The sequence below is a fragment of the Bombina bombina genome, chromosome 1 (assembly GCF_027579735.1).
Source record: "Bombina bombina isolate aBomBom1 chromosome 1, aBomBom1.pri, whole genome shotgun sequence".
NCBI lineage: Eukaryota > Metazoa > Chordata > Amphibia > Anura > Bombinatoridae > Bombina > Bombina bombina.
The window spans coordinates 1,551,004,755-1,551,025,006 of NC_069499.1; the positions used below are offsets into that span (position 1 = coordinate 1,551,004,755).

The 20,252-nt window shown below is 40.2% G+C and overlaps 1 protein-coding gene across 1 annotated transcript in view; it reads left to right on the top strand.

Annotated features, from left to right (window-relative positions):
• MYO15B (myosin XVB) overlaps positions 1–20,252 on the top strand; it is a 214,696-nt gene that overhangs the window by 37,814 nt on the left and 156,630 nt on the right. Inside the window, exons 3-11 of the mRNA XM_053722137.1 lie at positions 52–182; positions 1,278–1,373; positions 2,412–2,647; positions 2,756–2,928; positions 3,527–3,599; positions 3,690–4,025; positions 6,003–6,061; positions 6,348–6,418; positions 6,611–6,698. Coding sequence (XP_053578112.1) covers positions 52–182; positions 1,278–1,373; positions 2,412–2,647; positions 2,756–2,928; positions 3,527–3,599; positions 3,690–4,025; positions 6,003–6,061; positions 6,348–6,418; positions 6,611–6,698 — 1,263 coding nt within the window. The remainder of the gene's footprint in view (positions 1–51; positions 183–1,277; positions 1,374–2,411; positions 2,648–2,755; positions 2,929–3,526; positions 3,600–3,689; positions 4,026–6,002; positions 6,062–6,347; positions 6,419–6,610; positions 6,699–20,252) is intronic.

Consider the following 20,252-nt stretch of genomic DNA (forward strand, 5'->3'; position numbering starts at 1 on the left):
ATGTATCTCTAAGAAGATTAATCTGTGAGTGATTTTTCTTTTCTTCAACAGTTCAGTCCAATGCCCAGAGTGCGCATATTACAGAAGTCTCACCGCCCCAGGTGAAGGCTCAGTCCACCCTAATACTCCCTCCTGATATCGACAACTATCCACTCTCTGCATTTATCCAGTCATATTTTAAGGTGTGTATCATACTGACAAGGAACAAGTGACACATACATATCTTGCATTTATGAGGATACACATGGGATAATATAGAGCCATAGATTTTAGGATTTACACATGTCAGAATGAACATGTCCTGAAGTTCACATATAGCATGCCCTGTTGGACCTACACAGGTATTATGGGACACTGGCTTATTTTTCACCCAAAAGACATAATAAGCTCCACAGTTCATAAATACCAGGGACACCCTTAGTATTTGCCGGGTCCTGGGCAAGACAAATTTGTGGGGCCCCACAGCTCAGAGCTCTTTTTTCCCTCCCACGTATGTTCTACCCCCTGCATGGCCCACCCCTGTCCCAACATTCAGTGTTATTTATATAAAGAATAATACTATATATTACACCTCCTGATACCATAAACAATTCATAAACTAAATACAGGATGTACATTGCACCTTCTCATACCCTCACCCCTAACAGTGCGGGCCCACCCAAAGCGCGGGGCCCAGGGCGAGTGCCCCTCTCGCCCTGCCCAAAGGGCAGGCCTGATAAATACACACAAAAATGTGGAGAATTCATTATGAATTTAAAGGGTTATGAAAGCCAAATAATTTCTTTTGTGATTTAGACAGAACATAGCATTTTTAAAAAGTGTCCACTTTACTTCTATTCTTAAATTTGTTTCATTCCCATGATATTCTGTGTTGAAGAGACACCTAGGTAGGTGCCTGGAGCACTAAATAGCAGGAAATAGTTCAGCTATCTAGATGGATAGCATTCTTGTAAAACTGCTGCCATATAGTGCTCTAGAAATTGTCTGGCTCCTAGGAATACATCCTTTTTTTCAACAAAAGATGCCAAGAGAATTAAGACAAATGTATAAAAGCAGTAAATTAGAAAGTTGTTTAATATCACATGCTCTATCAGAATCATGAAAGAAAACATTTGGGTTTCATATCCCTTTACGGAGTAGAAGCACTAATGAGGATTTGTGGGGCTACCTGTGAAGCCATAGGCACGCACACTGTGACATTTTATTTTATGCCTGTCATTTGGCATTTATGTCCCTTATTGGTTCCTTGCTAAATAAATACTATTCTTATTTTCTAGGACTATGTCCTCCCCCCTCTGGACCAGCCATTACAGCATCCACTCACTCGTGTGGCTCAGCATGATCATAGAGCTGCTCTTGAGCTGTACAAACTGGTGAGAGGCACATCCTTATTATTATGTGTTGGTTTAATATCCAGCCATAGCTTGTATTGCTATAAGAGGCCAACAATTAATAAAAACATCTAATAACAGAACATGACATAACTATACAAATTGATGCAGAACAATTACAGAGCAAAAATATGAGATGATTTCTTGAAGGACTAGGCAGAATCCATAAGAGAAGATAGTAATGTTAAGTAAAGATATGATAAAGTCAGGGCATTCCACCATACTTATATATTGACTTAATGGAGGCAGACTCAGAAAGAAATTTAAAAAAAATGCTACATATAAAACAAGTATTAATGCTTTCCTCATAAAATGTGAGGGTTCATTCTTATTAGCTCTGAATTTTCATTTGACAATTCTAATAAATATATGGTAGAAGAAATTGGTCACTGGACAGTGAATGAGAAGAGCTTTAAAATAAGCCTTGGCTAGGTTTAAGATTTCTAGAAATAGATGATCTTATTAAAAAATGGGGAAAAGTCTGACAGTATCATTTAGATGTTAGCGTGAGAAGTTAATCACTGCAAGAGCTATAGCTTATGGGTAGCAAGAAGAAGCTGATTCAGAGAAGATTTGAAAACGTAACATACTATATATAGTGTGGGGTATTGTTTAGTGGTAGAGTAATTAAGTGAGGTTTAGGATTTAAATGTGATTGTGGAAACTGTGTGGTTCTTTCCTGGGGATAAAAGAAAGGAGTAGTTATGAATAAAAAACGATTTCAGTAGATGAAGTTCAAAATTGTTGGCCAGAAGTATTTTGCAGTGATCAGGCAGTGCCAAGATATATGAGCAAACTCAGAATACGGTGTGCTTTGTAAAATGGTGGAGTGTGATTTCCATTATTGGAAATTGTTAGAAGCCTAGCCTTGAAAAGTTTGGTTTTGGGTACTGTCTACTGGGTAGACATCCAAAAGTAGATGAAGAAACATGCACTAATAAAGGTGAGAAGTGGTCAAAGCCCAAGAGTTGTACCTTGTTCCCTGGACAAACACCTCACACTTTGCTTTGCTTACTTTAGATTTTGAGGTTTGTGGGAGATGCAATGATGCCAAGCTGGCAGCAGAGGATTGTGGGTAATTACATAGCAGAGCGGTGCCTATGCCAGCCCTCGCTGAGGGATGAACTGCTTTGTCAAGTGGTGAGCCTGACCGTGCAAAATGACAGTGATGGACAATGCCAGCGAGCCTGGCTTCTCCTTTCAGCATTACTCAGTTGTCTTATACCATCACCCACCCTTGAGAAACCCCTTCTTAAGTAAGTGATATGATGGGCATTTGTACAATTATGCTCTTCAGGTGGAGGAATTTACATTAGTGAGAAACTGATGCCAGTCTGCTGAACTCAGCTTCATGTTTTCTCCAGGTATGTCTCAGACAGAGCTCCAGATGGTTACAAAGCTACTTGCCAACATAAAATGCTGCGGGCTGGACAACATGGAAGCCTTGACTATTTACGCTCCCATGCACCAACTATATTGGAGTGGACAGCCAATGAAAGGAGAGGGAAGATGGTGGTAGATTTGTTGACTTTCAGCGGTAAGTAGTAAAGTAAGAAGATATTTCTATTCACTAAACCCTCTCACAGCAGGATACCTGTTATTTGCTTTGCATCAATCCCATGATAAGATACATCTGCTTTTGCTCTGTCTTTATTTTCTTCCTCTTACATTTACGATGCCTCATATGGCTACCCCCAACAAAACTACTTTTTGTGTTGATCTATCATCCTATCAAGCTAGGAAAATCTCTATAAAACTTCACTGTCCCATCCCTCCTTGTATTCTCTATAATACTTTGTTTCTAGGATAAGCAGTCGTGTATTTATTTTTGTGTTGCCCTAGGCACTGATAAATTCACTGCCCTCCAAACCAGTGCCAATAATTTTAGCTCAGATTTGTACATTTCACATAGCTGGAGCCCAGTGATGCATGGAGGAGTCATGTAAACTCACTAGACACCAGGGGAAGAATGAAAGCATTAGTAGTGCATAGGAAGGCAAATATACCATAAAACTACTCAACAAAAGTTGCTGATCCTCACTAAATTTTGCTTCCCTGAGGAAATCCTAGTGATAATTCCAATATCTGTCCTCTTCTATCTCTTCCTGATCTTTATTTCCACTGTTGTCTCACAGGTGAACGATATTCCACTGAAGTGGATTCTTGGACAACAGGAGAGCAAATTGCTGGATGGCTTCTGCAATCGAGGTAACACAGTATGTTTTTCTTTGGGCTGCGTATCTGTCTGCATATACAGTTGTGACTCTTTTTCATTTGTTGTGTATTATTGTGCACCAGAGGAACAGGAGATCTCAACCGGGGTTGGACAGTCTCCATACTGGATAGAGATCAGTGGATTGATTTGTGTGGAAGTGACTTCTTGCTGGATGTGATAGCAGAAGTTGAGGATGGAGCTCCACCTCCTTTTTCTGAATCAGCTGATTATCCCTTTGGAGAGGAAAGGAACATCCCAGAGCCCCCTCCTGTCTTTGCTCCAACATTTGCACCTGATTATCCATCCTTCCCTGCTCCGGGGATCCCACCTCCTCCTCCTCCCCCTTCAGTTCCACCTCCACCACCTCTTGCTCCATCATATGCACCACTACCACCACCTGCTCCACCTTTATTGAACAGGTGAGTAAAGTTTCTCCTTTTTTCTTAAGAAACAGTTTTGGAGGAAAATATTCTGATGAGTTGGGTTTTGTTGGCTTTTATGTCAATTAATGGATTGTTTAAGGGACATGAAACCCAAAATTTTCCTTACTTGGATCAGATACAGCATACAATTTTAAACAACATCCCAATCTACTTGTATTATCTAATTTGCTTTGTACTCCTAGTATCCTTTGTTGAAAAGCATACTTAGGTAGGTTCAGAAGCAGCTGAACTCCGGAAGTTTGTTTAGGAAATATATTATTATGTGTTTAATACCCAGAAATTGATATGTGGTCCTTAAGATCTAGGACTAATTTATTGCTCTGGACCTCGTTGTGTTAGGATGTTGGGCATCACTGACCTAGGTTTAGTTTTTTTAAAAAGGGACTTGTAGATACGATAAACTTTAAATATTAATAACAATAATGATCAAAATAACAGCTACCCCCATGTTTTTTAAATTTTTTAACCTTTTTTATTTTGGGGGGCTTGTTGCTTTTCAAAAGAGGCTATTCTCTGTAGCTACTAAGTGAGCTGAGATTGAGAGTTTTCAATCACCTCCCCCCATCTAACTGCCTTGCAGTTACATTAACCACACCCCTTTGTGACATCACCACTTAATATTAAACGATACAATTCACATGACGAGACATTCTCGTGATGCAGAGAGATCATCAATAAGAAGCTTTTTTTACTGATCCACCACATTCCAGACCAGGGATTGTTAGTGGTCTAATGGGTGGCACTCCCAAGCCTACAATGGCCTGTAGTGCAGGAGATCACTAACAAACAGCTCCTGATTGGCGATCCCCCCCTGCATGACAAGAACAGTAGCTCGTCTTGCACATCGAAACGGATAATCTTAAACGGCCATGATAGTCAAAATCAAAGTTTCAACATACAAACAAAATCCAATTTATTTTTATTATCAAATTTACCTCTTTTGCTTGATATACTTTCTTGACACTTAGAACCTTCCCATGACAGGATACCAAGGATTCCAAATATTTTTAAACAAATAAAAAAATTAAAAATCCAATTTTTATTTCTATGTGTCTTTAACCATAAGTTGACCTTGATGAGGTGGTCATATTGAGACTGGTTTTGCTTATCACTCTCTCACTCTGATGCAATCTATTATATCTACAAAAGCATTCTTTATATGCCAATGTACACTGTTACTGACAGACAGTTTCTCGGTCCTGCAGATACTCTCAAGAGCTATATGATCTGCTATAATTCTCAAGCAGTATTCTTTTTTCTGTACTCTGGTGTTCACTTGCAAATCACTACTGATGTTTGGTATTTGGATAGAGAGTTGTTAGTGGTTTAAGATCTGACGAAAACTGAAGAGATAGCTTGAGGTTTTTAAGACAGAGCTGAGTATTGTGAAATGGTTTGAGTGTTGAGCTTCAGTATTTTAAGACAAGCCTGGGCTTGATAGGAAGTGTAAAGTGGTATTGGCTTGGGGGCTCAGATGCAAGTATAGAAGGTTGAATAATAGTCTTTGTTATTAAATATAGCTATGGGTCTGTTTTTTTTTAAATGCAGACCTGGGAGGATAGATATTGGGTCAATAGTTTTGGATATGGACCTAGGAGATTTGATTAAGTCAATTACATGGAATACAATACTGAGAAATTTTGTTACAAGCTTAGGGGATTCAATGTGTACCTGATGTTTTCGGAAACACCACTGGGAGGCCTAAGAGCTGTAGGTATTGGATTGAAAGGATGGATATTGGCCTAAGTGATTGAGTTAGGTGCCTATGATGTTGGGTTTGGAACTAATATCTTTTGGGTTGGATTTGGTTCTAGGAGGTAGGATTAGGGACTGGGTGTTTTGAATATGGGCCTAGGAGGTAGGATATTGTTTTTAATATAGGCCTAGAGATTGGATGTCTGACTGAATGCAAGCTTGATAAACGATGTGTTCCTTTCTTTTACCATGTTACAGAGGCAGTCTTCCAATACCACCAGCTCCCTCAATGCCAGCCCCTTTACTGTCAAATGGAGGTGAGAAGATATGTATAAACATTAAAGCTAATGTACAAACCTGTGTAATTATAACTTTTGCTCCCCTGTACACTCACAAACCTTTACTAACACTCATATCCTTCATACTTTTAACCTCACTTTCTCAGCTAACCAATATTGTTGCCAATGACACCTTTGTACTTCTTTCCTTCTGATGCATTTCTTCTCTCTCTGTCTCTCCCAATCTGTTGTGGTTTGTCCCTTATGTCCTCTCACTTCTGGGAAGCACTTTCTAATCTACATATTCTCAACTCTCTGTTTCCAGGTCGTGATACTCCCCAGAGGCTTGACAACTACGTAGATAATTTGTTTGACCCTGTGTTGTCTTCGCCAATGGTGAGATTTTGCTTTGTACAGTTGCATTTCTTTTGGGACCAGTACTTCATTTTCTTTATGGTGTATAAGTGACGCCTCTGTTCCTTCCTGTTGCTCAGTGGGCATAACCCTTACTATACCTTGGTCAGTATGATCTTACTTCTCTCTCTCTCTGTATCCCACTAAGTATTCCTATGCTCTGCTTCCATACAGGATTTAGAGAGGTCGGAGAGCCTATACAGACGCATGAAGGGTGGTGGGGGTATTGGCCCTACACGACAAGGATCATTTGCCCCCTCCGGTGAGTCTTAGTTTCCCCCACAACTGACTGGGTTTGTGAAGATGCAATAAATGCCAACAGTTCTCAATACAATAAATCAGCATAGCACAAACCCTGCTCATAGTAGCATAAAATCTATAAGGAGTCAGAAAGACAGACCCAAGTAGTAGAACAGAGCAATTGGTTATTTGTTAAGAGGAATGCTCCTTCAATTTTGGATGAGAATGAATGCCAATCTAATCACTTGGGCTAGATTACAAGTGGAGTGCTAATTTAACGTGCTACCGTAAACAGGCAAATTTACAGGTGCACGTTAAATAACCAGCCATTGCAAGTGCCTGGTTAATGCTACCACAAGCTTGCGGGAGCAATCAATGTTTAAAAATTAACCAGAGGTCAGACCTCTGGTTTATTTGAAAAATGTCCCTTAATTGCCCCCAAAATATAGTGTTGTGTTATTTTTTTATAATCAAATATATTAGCATTTTTAATTTTGTTTAATATAACTGCACAAAGCAATTTAAAGGCTTAAAGTTTGCAGATGTGGAGTGGTAGTAAAAAACTGTCACTGAAAAATGCCTTTACATAGCGGTCTATGGGGACTGTGCATTACCAGTAAATATATATGTATATGCTTATATACAATATATATTTATGTGTTAATATGTGTATATACACATATTAACTCATACATATATTTGTATATATTCATATACATATATATTTAAACTTTGCTGCCCATCGCTGCGTGACTTACCCCCTTCGCTGCGCTAGGTTTTGTTCCGTGTCTTACGGCGTCAGAACGAGGCTCCCATTGGAACCTATTGAAGCGTACGCTTGTGAGCGCAAAGCTTCCATGCAATGCGAATGTGAGGTTGCGTTTGTATTGCACTTTACCTATAATACAAGCAAACATTTGTGTGCACTGGTATTACAAGTGGAGCCCAAATGTTGCGCTCTATCCGTAATCTGGAAATGGTGATGTTTTGAAGAAATTTTTGAAAATTGTAATAGAAAGATAAATGCTACATAAACTGTTTTTATAATCACATCACATCTTTATTTACAAAGTTTGTTTATATAAGAAATTAAAGGAATATCTGAAAATAAAACTAAATACAATTAAAAAACAGTATTCCCATCTGTTACAAGGGGTGTAACAGTTTCTTATGCTCAATATTTTACACCAGTCTAATCCACTAGAAAATGAGTTTTTCCAGTGAATTTGCACCATGGCAGCTTCACTTATACGTTTTATTTGTGAGAATTAGACAGGGGTTTTCCAGTTCATCAGTATATAACTTTACAGTCTTTAAGTCCTTTTATTGCTTGTTTCAAGCTGCATTTGTGGCTGCTTTTATGATGTCTTTGCACATGCTCAGTGTTTGTTTAATAAAAAAATATTGTGATTTTAAACTATACAACTTGTACACAACTTACATATGCATAGATTACAAGTTTTGCACTATAGAGGGTGCGAAACGAACGCAACAAATGTTGCTTTATTCCACCCTCCATAGCGCTGCCATTACAAGTTTCTGAAAAGCCGCCTTGTGCGTGAGCGATATGGTGGCGATAAGCTCCATACTGCACAAAATCTAAGAGATGAAAATACGTGCTCGTGCACGCTTTCCCCATAGACATCAATGGGAAGAGAGCGTTAGAAAAAAAACTAACACCTGTGATCGCGGAATGAAAAGCTCCGTAACGCAACCCCATTGATGTCTATGGGGGAAAAAAGTTACGTTTAAACCTAATACCCGGACATAAACCCCAAGTCTAAACGCCCCATATCCGCCACCCCCCGGCATCGCCGACACTGAAATACAGTTATTAACCCCTAATTTGCCGCTTGCCGACATCGCCGCCACTAATAAAAGTTATTTACCCCTATTCTGCCGCTCCCGACATCGCCGCCACTATAAAAAAGTTATTAACCCTTAAACCTCTGGCCTCCCACATCACAGCCACTAAATAAACCTATTAAACCCTAAACCGCTAACCCCCCACATCGCAAAAAACTAAATTAAACTATTAACCCCTACACCTAACAACCCCCTAACTTTAAATTAAAATTGCAGTATCCCTATCTTAAAATAAATAAAAACTTACCTGTGAAATTAAAAAAACCTAAGTTTAAACTAACTATTAACCTAACATAACTATTATACTAAAATTAAAATAACTTCCCATTAAAAAAAATTAAATTACACATTAAAAAAACCTAACACTACTAAAAAAGATTAAGACTAAAATTATAACAAATAAAAAATACTAACGGCTAGATTTAGAGTTTTGTCGGTAACGAGCCGAAAAGCTAACACTGGCTTTTTTCTGGCCGCACCATAAAAATAACTGGTATTGAGAGTCCATATAAAGGCTGCGTTAGGCTCCAAAAAAGGATCGTAGAGCATATTTAACGCAGCTTCAACTCTCGATACCAGAGTTGCTTACGCAAGCGGCCAGCCTCAAAAACGTGCTCGTGCACGATTCCCCCATAGAAAACAATGGGGCTGTTTGAGCTGAAAAAAAACCTAACACCTGCAAAAAAGCCGCGTTCAGCTCCTAACGCAGCCCCATTGTTTGCTAGGGGGAAACACTTACTACGTCTGCACCTAACATGTACCCCGAGTCTAAACACCCCTAACCTTACACTTATTAACCCCTAATCTGCCGGCCCCGCTATCGCTGACCCCTGCATATTATTATTAACCCCTAATCTGCCGCTCCGTAAACCGCCGCTACTTACATTATCCCTATGTACCCCTAATCTGCTGCCCTAACATCGTCGACCCCTATATTATATTTATTAACCCCTAATCTGCCGCTCTGTAAACCGCTGCTACTTACATTATCCCTATGCACCCCTAATCTGCTGCCCTAACATCGCCGACCCCTATATTATATTTATTAACCCCTAATCTGCCCCCCCCCCCAACGTCGCCTCCACCTGCCTACACTTATTAACCCCTAATCTGCCGAGCGGACCGCACCACTATTATAATAAAGTTATTAACCCCTAATCCGCCTCACTAACCCTATAATAAATAGTATTAACCCCTAATCTGCCCTCCTTAACATCGCCGACACCTAACTTCAATTATTAACCCCTAATCTGCCGACCGGAGCTCACCGCTATTCTAATAAATGTATTAACCCCTAAAGCTAAGTCTAACCCTAACACTAACACCCCCCTAAATTAAATATAATTTACATCTAACGAAATTAATTATCTCTTATTAAATAAATTATTCCTATTTAAAGATAAATACTTACCTGTAAAATAAATCCTAATATAGCTACAATATAAATTATAATTATATTATAGCTATTTTAGGATTAATATTTATTTTACAGGCAACTTTGTAATTATTTTAACCAGGTACAATAGCTATTAAATAGTTAATAACTATTTAATAGTTACCTAGTTAAAATAATTACAAAATTACCTGTAAAATAAATCCTAACCTAAGTTACAATTAAACCTAACACTATACTATCATTAAATTAATTAAATAAAATACCTACAATTACCTACAATTAAACCTAACACTACACTATCAATAAATAAATTAAATACAATTCCTACAAATAACTACAATGAAATAAACTAACTAAAGTACAAAAAATAAAAAAGAACTAAGTTACAAAAAATAAAAAAATATTTACAAACATAAGAAAAATATTACAACAATTTTAAACTAATTACACCTACTCTAAGCCCCCTAATAAAATAACAAAGACCCCCAAAATAAAAAATGCCCTACCCTATTCTAAATGACTAAAGTTCAAAGCTCTTTTACCTTACCAGCCCTGAACAGGGCCCTTTGCGGGGCATGCCCCAAGAAGTTCAGCTCTTTTGCCTGTAAAAAAAAACATACAATACCCCCCCCAACATTACAACTCACCACCCACATACCCCTAATCTAACCCAAACCCCCCTTAAATAAACCTAACACTAAGCCCCTGAAGATCATCCTACCTTGTCTTCACCTCACCAGGTATCACCGATCCGTCCTGGCTCCAAAATCTTCATCCAACCCAAGCGGGGGCTGGCTATCCATCATCCGGTGGCTGAAGAGGTCCAGAAGAGGCTCCAAAGTCTTCATCCTATCCGGGAAGAAGAGGTGATCCGGACCGGCAACCATCTTGATCCAAGCGGCATCTTCTATCTTCATCCGATGACGACCGGCTCCATCCTGAAGACCTCCACCGCGGACCCATCTTCTTCCGGCGACGTCCAACTGAAGAATGACGGTTCCTTTAAGGGACGCCATCCAAGATGGCGTCTCTCGAATTCCGATTGGCTGATAGGATTCTACGATCAGACAATAGAATGCGAGCTCAATCTGATTGGCTGATTGGATCAGCCAATCGGATTGAACTTGATTCTGATTGGCTGATTCCATCAGCCAATCAGAATATTCCTACCTTAATTCCGATTGGCTGATAGAATCCTATCAGCCAATCGGAATTCGAGGGACGCCATCTTGGATGACGTCATTTAAAGGAACCATCATTCGTCGTTCAGTCGTCGGCCAGGATGGATGTTCCGCGTCGGAGGTCTTCAGGATCCTGCCGCTCCGCTCCGGATGGATGACAATAGAAGATCCCGCTTGGATGAAGACTTCAATTGGATGGAAGATCTCTTCTGCCCCGCTTGGATGAAGACTTCAGCCGGATCATGGACCTCTTCAGCCCCCCGCTTGGGCTTGGATCAGGACATCGGAGGAGCTCTTCTGGATTGATCGGTGAACCTGGTATGGTGAAGATAAGGTAGGAAGATCTTCAGGGGCTTAGTGTTAGGTTTATTTAAGGGGGGTTTGGGTTAGATTAGGGGTATGTGGGTGGTGGGTTGTAATGTTGGGGGGGGGTATTGTATGTTTTTTTTTACAGGCAAAAGAGCTGAACTTCTTGGGGCATGCCCCGCAAAGGGCCCTGTTCAGGGCTGGTAAGGTAAAAGAGCTTTGAACTTTAGTAATTTAGAATAGGGTAGGGCATTTTTTTATTTTGGGGGTCTTTGTTATTTTATTAGGGGGCTTAGAGTATTTTTCTTATGTTTGTAAATATTTTTTTATTTTTTGTAACTTAGTTCTTTTTTATTTTTTGTACTTTAGATAGTTTATTTCATTGTAGTTATTTGTAGGTATTGTATTTATTTATTGATAGTGTAGTGTTAGGTTTAATTGTAGATAATTATAGGTATTTTATTTAATTAATTTATTGATAGTGTAGTGTTAGGTTTAATTGTAACTTAGGTTAGGATTTATTTTACAGGTAATTTTGTAATTATTTTAACTAGGTAGCTATTAAATAGTTCTTAACTATTTAATAGCTATTGTACCTGGTTAAAATAATTACAAAGTTGCCTGTAAAATAAATATTAATCCTAAAATAGCTACAATGTAATTATAATTTATATTGTAGCTATATTAGGATTTATTTTACAGGTAAGTATTTAGCTTTAAATAGGAATAATTTATTTAATAAGAGTTAGTTAATTTCGTTAGATTAAAATTATATATAGTTAGTGTTAGGGTTAGACTTAGCTTTAGGGGTTAATACATTTATTAGAATAGCGGTGAGCTTCGGTCGGCAGATTAGGGGTTAATAATTGAAGTTAGGTGTCGGCGATGTTAGGGAGGGCAGATTAGGGGTTAATACTATTTATTATAGGGTTAGTGAGGCGGATTAGGGGTTAATAACTTTATTATAGTAGCGCTCAGGTCCGCTCGGCAGATTAGGGGTTAATAAGTGTAGGTAGGTGGAGGCGACGTTGAGGGGGGCAGGTTAGGGGTTAATAAATATAATATAGGGGTCGGCGGTGTTAGGGGCAGCAGATTAGGGGTACATAAGGATAACGTAGGTGGCGACGCTTTGCGATCGGCAGATTAGGGGTTAATAAGTGTAGGTAGCTGGCGGCGACGTTGTGGGGGGCAGATTAGGGGTTAATAAATATAATATAGGGGTCGGCGGTGTTAGGGGCAGCAGATTAGGGGTACATAAGGATAACGTATGTGGCGGTCGGCAGATTAGGGGTTAAAAAAATTTAATCGAGTGGCGGCGATGTGGGGGGACCTCAGTTTAGGGGTACATAGGTAGTTTATGGGTGTTAGTGTACTTTAGAGTACAGTAGTTAAGAGCTTTATAAACCGGCATTAGCCCAGAAAGCTCTTAACTACTGACTTTTTTCCTGCGGCTGGAGTTTTGTCGTTAGATTTCTAACGCTCACTTCAGACACGACTCTAAATACCGGAGTTAGAAAAATCCCATTGAAAAGATAGGATACGCAATTTACGTAAGGGAATCTGCGGTATGGAAAAGTCGCGGCTGAAAAGTGAGCGTTAGACCCTTTTTTGAGTGACTCCAAATACCGGAGGTAGCCTAAAACCAGCGTTAGGAGCCTCTAACGCTGGTTTTCACGGCTAACGCCAAACTCTAAATCTAGGCCTAAATTAACAAAAAATAACAAACACTAGGGCCTAGATTTGGAGTTTGGCGGTAGCCGTGAAAACCAGCGTTAGAGGCTCCTAACGCTGGTTTTAGGCTACCTCCGGTATTTGGAGTCACTCAAAATAGGGTCTAACGCTCACTTTTCAGCCGCGACTTTTCCATACCGCAGATCCCCTTACGTAAATTGCGTATCCTATCTTTTCAATGGGATCTTTCTAACTCCGGTATTTAGAGTCGTGTCTGAAGTGAGCGTTAGACATCTAACGACAAAACTCCAGCCGCAGGAAAAAAGTCAGTAGTTAAGAGCTTTCTGGGCTAACGCCGGTTTATAAAGCTCTTAACTACTGTACTCTAAAGTACACTAACACCCATAAACTACCTATGTACCCCTAAACCGAGGTCCCCCCACATCGTCGCCACTCGATTATTTTTTTTTAACCCCTAATCTGCCGACCGCCAACTACGTTATCCTTATGTACCCCTAATCTGCTGCCCCTAACACCGCCGACCCCTATATTATATTTATTAACCCCTAATCTGCCCCCCACAACGTCGCTGCCAGCTACCTACACTTATTAACCCCTAATCTGCCGACCGCAACGCGCCGCCACCTACGTTATCCTTATGTACCCCTAATCTGCTGCCCCTAACACCGCCAACCCCTATATTATATTTATTAACCCCTAATCTGCCCCCCTCAACGTCGCCTCCACCTGCCTACACTTATTAACCCCTAATCTGCCGAGCGGACCGCACCGCTACTATAATAAAGTTATTAACCCCAAATCCGCCTCACTAACCCTATAATAAATAGTATTAACCCCTAATCTGCCCTCCCTAACATCGCCGACACCTAACTTCAATTATTAACCCCTAATCTGCCGACCGGAGCTCACCGCTATTCTAATAAATGTAGTAACCCCTAAAGCTAAGTCTAACCCTAACACTAACACCCCCCTAAGTTAAATATAATTTAAATCTAACGAAATTAATTAACTCTTATTAAATAAATTATTCCTATTTAAAGCTAAATACTTACCTGTAAAATAAATCCTAATATAGCTACAATATAAATTATAATTATATTATAGCTATTTTAGGATTAATATTTATTTTACAGGTAACTTTGTATTTATTTTAACCAGGTACAATAGCTATTAAATCGTTAAGAACTATTTAATAGCTAAAATAGTTAAAATAATTACAAATTTACCTGTAAAATAAATCCTAACCTAAGTTACAATTAAACCTAACACTACACTATCAATAAATTAATTAAATAAAATACCTACAATTACCTACAATTAAACCTAACACTACACTATCAATAAATAAATTAAATACAATACCTACAAATAACTACAATGAAATAAACTAACTAAAGTACAAAAAATAAAAAAGAACTAAGTTACAAAAAATAAAAAAATATTTACAAACATAAGAAAAATATTACAACAATTTTAAACTAATTACACCTACTCTAAGCCCCCTAATAAAATAACAAAGACCCCCAAAATAAAAAAATGCCCTACCCTATTCTAGATTACTAAAGTTCAAAGCTCTTTTACCTTACCAGCCCTGAACAGGGCCCTTTGCGGGGCATGCCCCAAGAAGTTCAGCTCTTTTGCCTGTAAAAAAAAACATACAATGCCTCCCCCCCCAACATTACAAAACACCACCCACATACCCCTAATCTAACCCAAACCCCCCTTAAATAAACCTAACACTAAGCCCCTGAAGATCTCCCTACCTTGTCTTCACCTCACTGGGTTCAGCGATCGGTCCAGAAGAGGGTCCGAAGTCTTGATCCAAGCGGAGCAAGAAGAGGTCCTCCATCCGGTAGAAGTCTTGATCCAAGCGGGGCAGAAGAGGTCTTCCATCCGATTGAAGTCTTCATCCAAGCGGGATCTTCTATGGTCATCCATCCGGAGCGGAGCGGCAGGATCCTGAAGACCTCCGACGCGGAACATCCATCCTGGCCAACGACTGAACGACGAATGACGGTTCCTTTAAATGACGTCATCCAAGATGGCGTCCCTCGAATTCCGATTGGCTGATAGGATTCTATCAGCCAATCGGAATTAAGGTAGGAATATTCTGATTGGCTGATGGAATCAGCCAATCAGAATCAAGTTCAATCCGATTGGCTGATCCAATCAGCCAATCAGATTGAGCTCGCATTCTATTGTCTGATCGGAACAGCCAATAGAATGCGAGCTCAATCTGATTGGCTGATTGGATCAGCTAATCGGATTGAACTTGATTCTGATTGGCTGATTCCATCAGCCAATCAGAATATTCCTACCTTAATTCCGATTGGCTGATAGAATCCTATCAGCCAATCGGAATTCGAGGGACGCCATCTTGGATGACGTCATTTAAAGGAACCGTCATTCGTCGTTCAGTCGTCGGCCAGGATGAATGTTCCGCGTCGGAGGTCTTCAGGATCCTGCCGCTCCGGATGGATGACCATAGAAGATCCCGCTTGGATGAAGACTTCAATCCGATGGAAGACCTCTTCTGCCCCGCTTGGATCAAGACTTCTACTGGATGGAGGACCTCTTCTTGCTCCGCTTGGATCAAGACTTCTGACCCTCTTCTGGACCGATCGCTGAACCCGGTGAGGTGAAGACAAGGTAGGGAGATCTTCAGGGGCTTAGTGTTAGGTTTATTTAAGGGGGGTTTGGGTTAGATTAGGGGTATGTCGGTGGTGGGTTGTAATGTTGGGGGGGGGGTATTGTATGTTTTTTTTTACAGGCAAAAGAGCTGAACTTCTTGGGGCATGCCCCGCAAAGGGCCCTGTTCAGGGCTGGTAAGGTTAAAGAGCTTTGAACTTTAGTAATCTAGAATAGGGTAGGGCATTTTTTTATTTTGGGGGTCTTTGTTATTTTATTAGGGGGCTTAGAGTAGGTGTAATTAGTTTAAAATTGTTGTAATATTTTTCTTATGTTTGTAAATATTTTTTTATTTTTTGTAACTTAGTTCTTTTTTATTTTTTGTACTTTAGTTAGTTTATTTCATTGTAGTTATTTGTTGGTATTGTATTTAATGTATTTATTGATAGTGTAGTGTTAGGTTTAATTATAGGTAATTGTAGGTATTTTATTTAATTAATTTATTGATAGTGTAGTGTTAGGTTTAATTGTAACTTAGGTTAGGATTTATTTTACAGGTAAATTTGTAATTATTTTAACTATTTTAGCTATTAAATAGTTCTTAACTATTTAATAGCTATTGTACCTGGTTAAAATAAATACAAAGTTACCTGTAAAATAAATATTAATCCTAAAATAGCTATAATATAATAATAATTTATATTGTAGCTATATTAGGATTTATTTTACAGGTAAGTATTTAGCTTTAAATAGGAATAATTTATTTAATAAGAGTTAATTAATTTCGTTAGATTTAAATTATATTTAACTTAGGGGGGTGTTAGTGTTAGGGTTAGACTTAGCTTTAGGGGTTAATACATTTATTAGAATAGCGGTGAGCTCCGGTCGGCAGATTAGGGGTTAATAATTGAAGTTAGGTGTCGGCGATGTTAGGGAGGGCAGATTAGGGGTTAATACTATTTATTATAGGGTTAGTGAGGCGGATTAGGGGTTAATAACTTTATAATAATAGCGGTGCAGTCCGGTCGGCAGATTAGGGGTTAATAAGTGTAGGCAGGTGGAGGCGACGTTGTGGGGGGCAGATTAGGGGTTAATAAATATAATATAGGGGTCGGCGATGTTAGGGCAGCAGATTAGGGGTACATAGGGATAATGTAAGTAGCGGCGGTTTACGGAGCGGCAGATTAGGGGTTAATAATAATATGCAGGGGTCAGCGATAGCGGGGGCGGCAGATTAGTTAAAGTGTTAGGTGCAGACGTAGGAAGTGTTTCCCCATAGCAAACAATGGGGCTGCGTTAGGAGCTGAACGCGGCTTTTTTGCAGGTGTTTTTTTTCAGCTCAAAAAGCCACATTGTTTTCTATGGGAGAATCGTGCACAAGCACGTTTTTGAGGCTGGCCGCTTGCGTAAGCAACTCTGGTATCGAGAGTTGAAGCTGCGTTAAATATGCTCTACGCTCCTTTTTTGGAGCCTAACGCAGCCTTTATGTGGACTCTCAATACCAGAGTTATTTTTATGGTGCGGCCAGAAAAAAGCCGGCGTTAGCTACGCGGGTCTTTACCGACAAAACTCCAAATCTAGGCCCAAATTAAGAAAAATAACAAACTAAATTATTCAAAATAAAAACAATTACACCTAATCTAATAGCCCTATAAAAATTAAAAAGCCCCCCAAAATAAAAAAAAGACTAGCCTACAATAAACTACCAAAAGCCCTTAAAAAGCCTTTTGTAGGGCATTGCCCTAAAGAAATCAGCTCTTTTACCTTTAAACAAAATACATAAACCTCAAAACAGTAAAACCCACCACCTAACTAATCCCCCAAAATTAAAAAACCTAACTCTAACAAAAACCTAAGCTACCCATTGCCCTGAAAAGGGCATTTGTATGGGCATTGTCCTTAAAAGGACATTCAGCCCTTTTACATAAAGCCCAAACCCTAATCTAAAAGAAAAACACCCAAAAAGATTTAAAAAAACCCCCAACTAACACTAACCCCTGAAGATCCACTCACAGTTTCTAAAGTCTGGACATCCAGGCGGCGAGAAATCTTCATCCAGACGGCAAGGTTTTCATCCATCCAGGCGGCGTCTTCTATCTTTATCCAGGCGGTGTCTTCTATCTTTAGCCAGGCGGCGTCTTCTATCTTCATCCCGGTGGCGTCTTCTATCTTCATCCCGGCGGTGTCTTCTATCTTCATCCCGGCGGCACGGAGCGGGTCCATCCTTGAAGACATCCGGCGCGGAGCGTCCTCTTCATACGGTCACTGCTGTACACTGGATATTCAAATCAGCCAATAGAATTTCAGTAGCTCTCATCCTATTGGCTGATTTGAACAGCCAATAGGATTTCAGTAGCTCTCATCCTTTTGACTGATTTGAATTTCAAAAATCAAATCAGCCAATAGGAATGCAAGGGACGCCATTTTGAAAAGGCTCCCTTGCATTGAAGACTCAGTGTACGGCGGTGACTTTATGAAAAGGACGCTCTGTGCCAAATGTCTTCAAGGATGGACCCACTCCGCACCGCCGGAATGAAGATAGAAGATGCCGCCTGGATAGATGAAGACCTCAACGCCTGGATGCCCGGACTTCAGAAACTGTGAGTGGATCTTCGGGGGTAAGTGTTAGGTTTTTTTTTTTAAATCTTTTTGGGTGTTTTTTTTTTTTTAGATTAGGGTTTGGGCTTTTTTTAGGGCAATGTAAAAGAGCTGAATGCCCATACAAATACCCTTTTCAGGGCAATGGGTAGCTTAGGTTTTTGATAGAGTTAGGTTTTTTATTTTGGGGGGTTGGTTGGGTGGTGGGTTTTACTGTTGCGGGGTATTTGAATTTGTTTACAGGTAAAAGAGCTGATTTTTTTAGGGCAATGCCCTACAAAAGGCCCTTTTAAGGGCTATTGGTAGTTTATTGTAGGCTAGGGTTTTTTTATTTTGTGGGGGCTTTTTTATTTTTATAGCGCTGTTAGATTAGGTGTAATTGTTTTTATTTTGGATAATTTCGTTTGTTATTTTTTGCAATTTAGTATTTTTTATATCTTGTAATTTTAGACTTTTTTTTTAATGTGTAATTTAGTTTTTTTAATTGGTAGTTATTTTAATTTTAGTATAATAGTTATGTTAGGTTAATTGTTAGTTAAGCAAAACATAATGAGAAGCAGTCTGCCAGGAACGAACAGCAGCATCAATAGCTTGTTCTATGGCCCGGTTGCCACCTGGTAGTAGCTTCTTTCTGCCCAATTGTGCTTTTCACAGAGGAAAACTTTCCTGTAGTATATCAGTCTGATCCCGCCGACATGGTCAGTCCAGCCCCGAAATACCAGGCAATTCTCCTCTGAACAAGGAACATGACAACCCCAGACGATCGTTTCGGCCTCCTTTGGGCCTCGTCAGTGAGGTGCAGCCATATCCCTCTAAGCACATTGGGCAAGGAGTCCACGTCTGGTTTCCCCCATCACCCTTAGGGAGACTATCCCCAGGGTCATATTCACATATGCAAAACAGAATGAGAAGCAGTCTGCCAGGAACGAACAGCAGCATCAATAGCTTGTTCTATGGCCCGGTTGCCACCTGGTAGTAGCTTCTTTCTGCCCAATTGTGCTTTTCACAGAGGAAAACTTTCCTGTAGTATATCAGTCTGATCCCGCCGACATGGTCAGTCCAGCCCCGAAATACCAGGCAATTCTCCTCTGAACAAGGAACATGACAACCCCAGACGATCGTTTCGGCCTCCTTTGGGCCTCGTCAGTGAGGTGCAGCCATATCCCTCTAAGCACATTGGGCAAGGAGTCCACGTCTGGTTTCCCCCATCACCCTTAGGGAGACTATCCCCAGGGTCATATTCACATATGCAAAACAGAATGAGAAGCAGTCTGCCAGGAACGAACAGCAGCGTCAATAGCTTGTTCTATGGCCCGGTTGCCACCTGGTAGTAGCTTCTTTCTGCCCAATTGTGCTTTTCACAGAGGAAAACTTTCCTGTAGTATATCAGTCTGATCCCGCCGACATGGTCAGTCCAGCCCCGAAATACCAGGCAATTCTCCTCTGAACAAGGAACATGACAACCCCAGACGATCGTTTCGGCCTCCTTTGGGCCTCGTCAGTGAGGTGCAGCCATATCCCTCTAAGCACATTGGGCAAGGAGTCCACGTCTGGTTTCCCCCATCACCCTTAGGGAGACTATCCCCAGGGTCATATTCACATATGCAAAACAGAATGAGAAGCAGTCTGCCAGGAACGAACAGCAGCATCAATAGCTTGTTCTATGGCCCGGTTGCCACCTGGTAGTAGCTTCTTTCTGCCCAATTGTGCTTTTCACAGAGGAAAACTTTTCTGTAGTATATCAGTCTGATCCCGCCGACATGGTCAGTCCAGCCCCGAAATACCAGGCAATTCTCCTCTGAACAAGGAACATGACAACCCCAGACGATCGTTTCGGCCTCCTTTGGGCCTCGTCAGTGAGGTGCAGCCATATCCCTCTAAGCACATTGGGCAAGGAGTCCACGTCTGG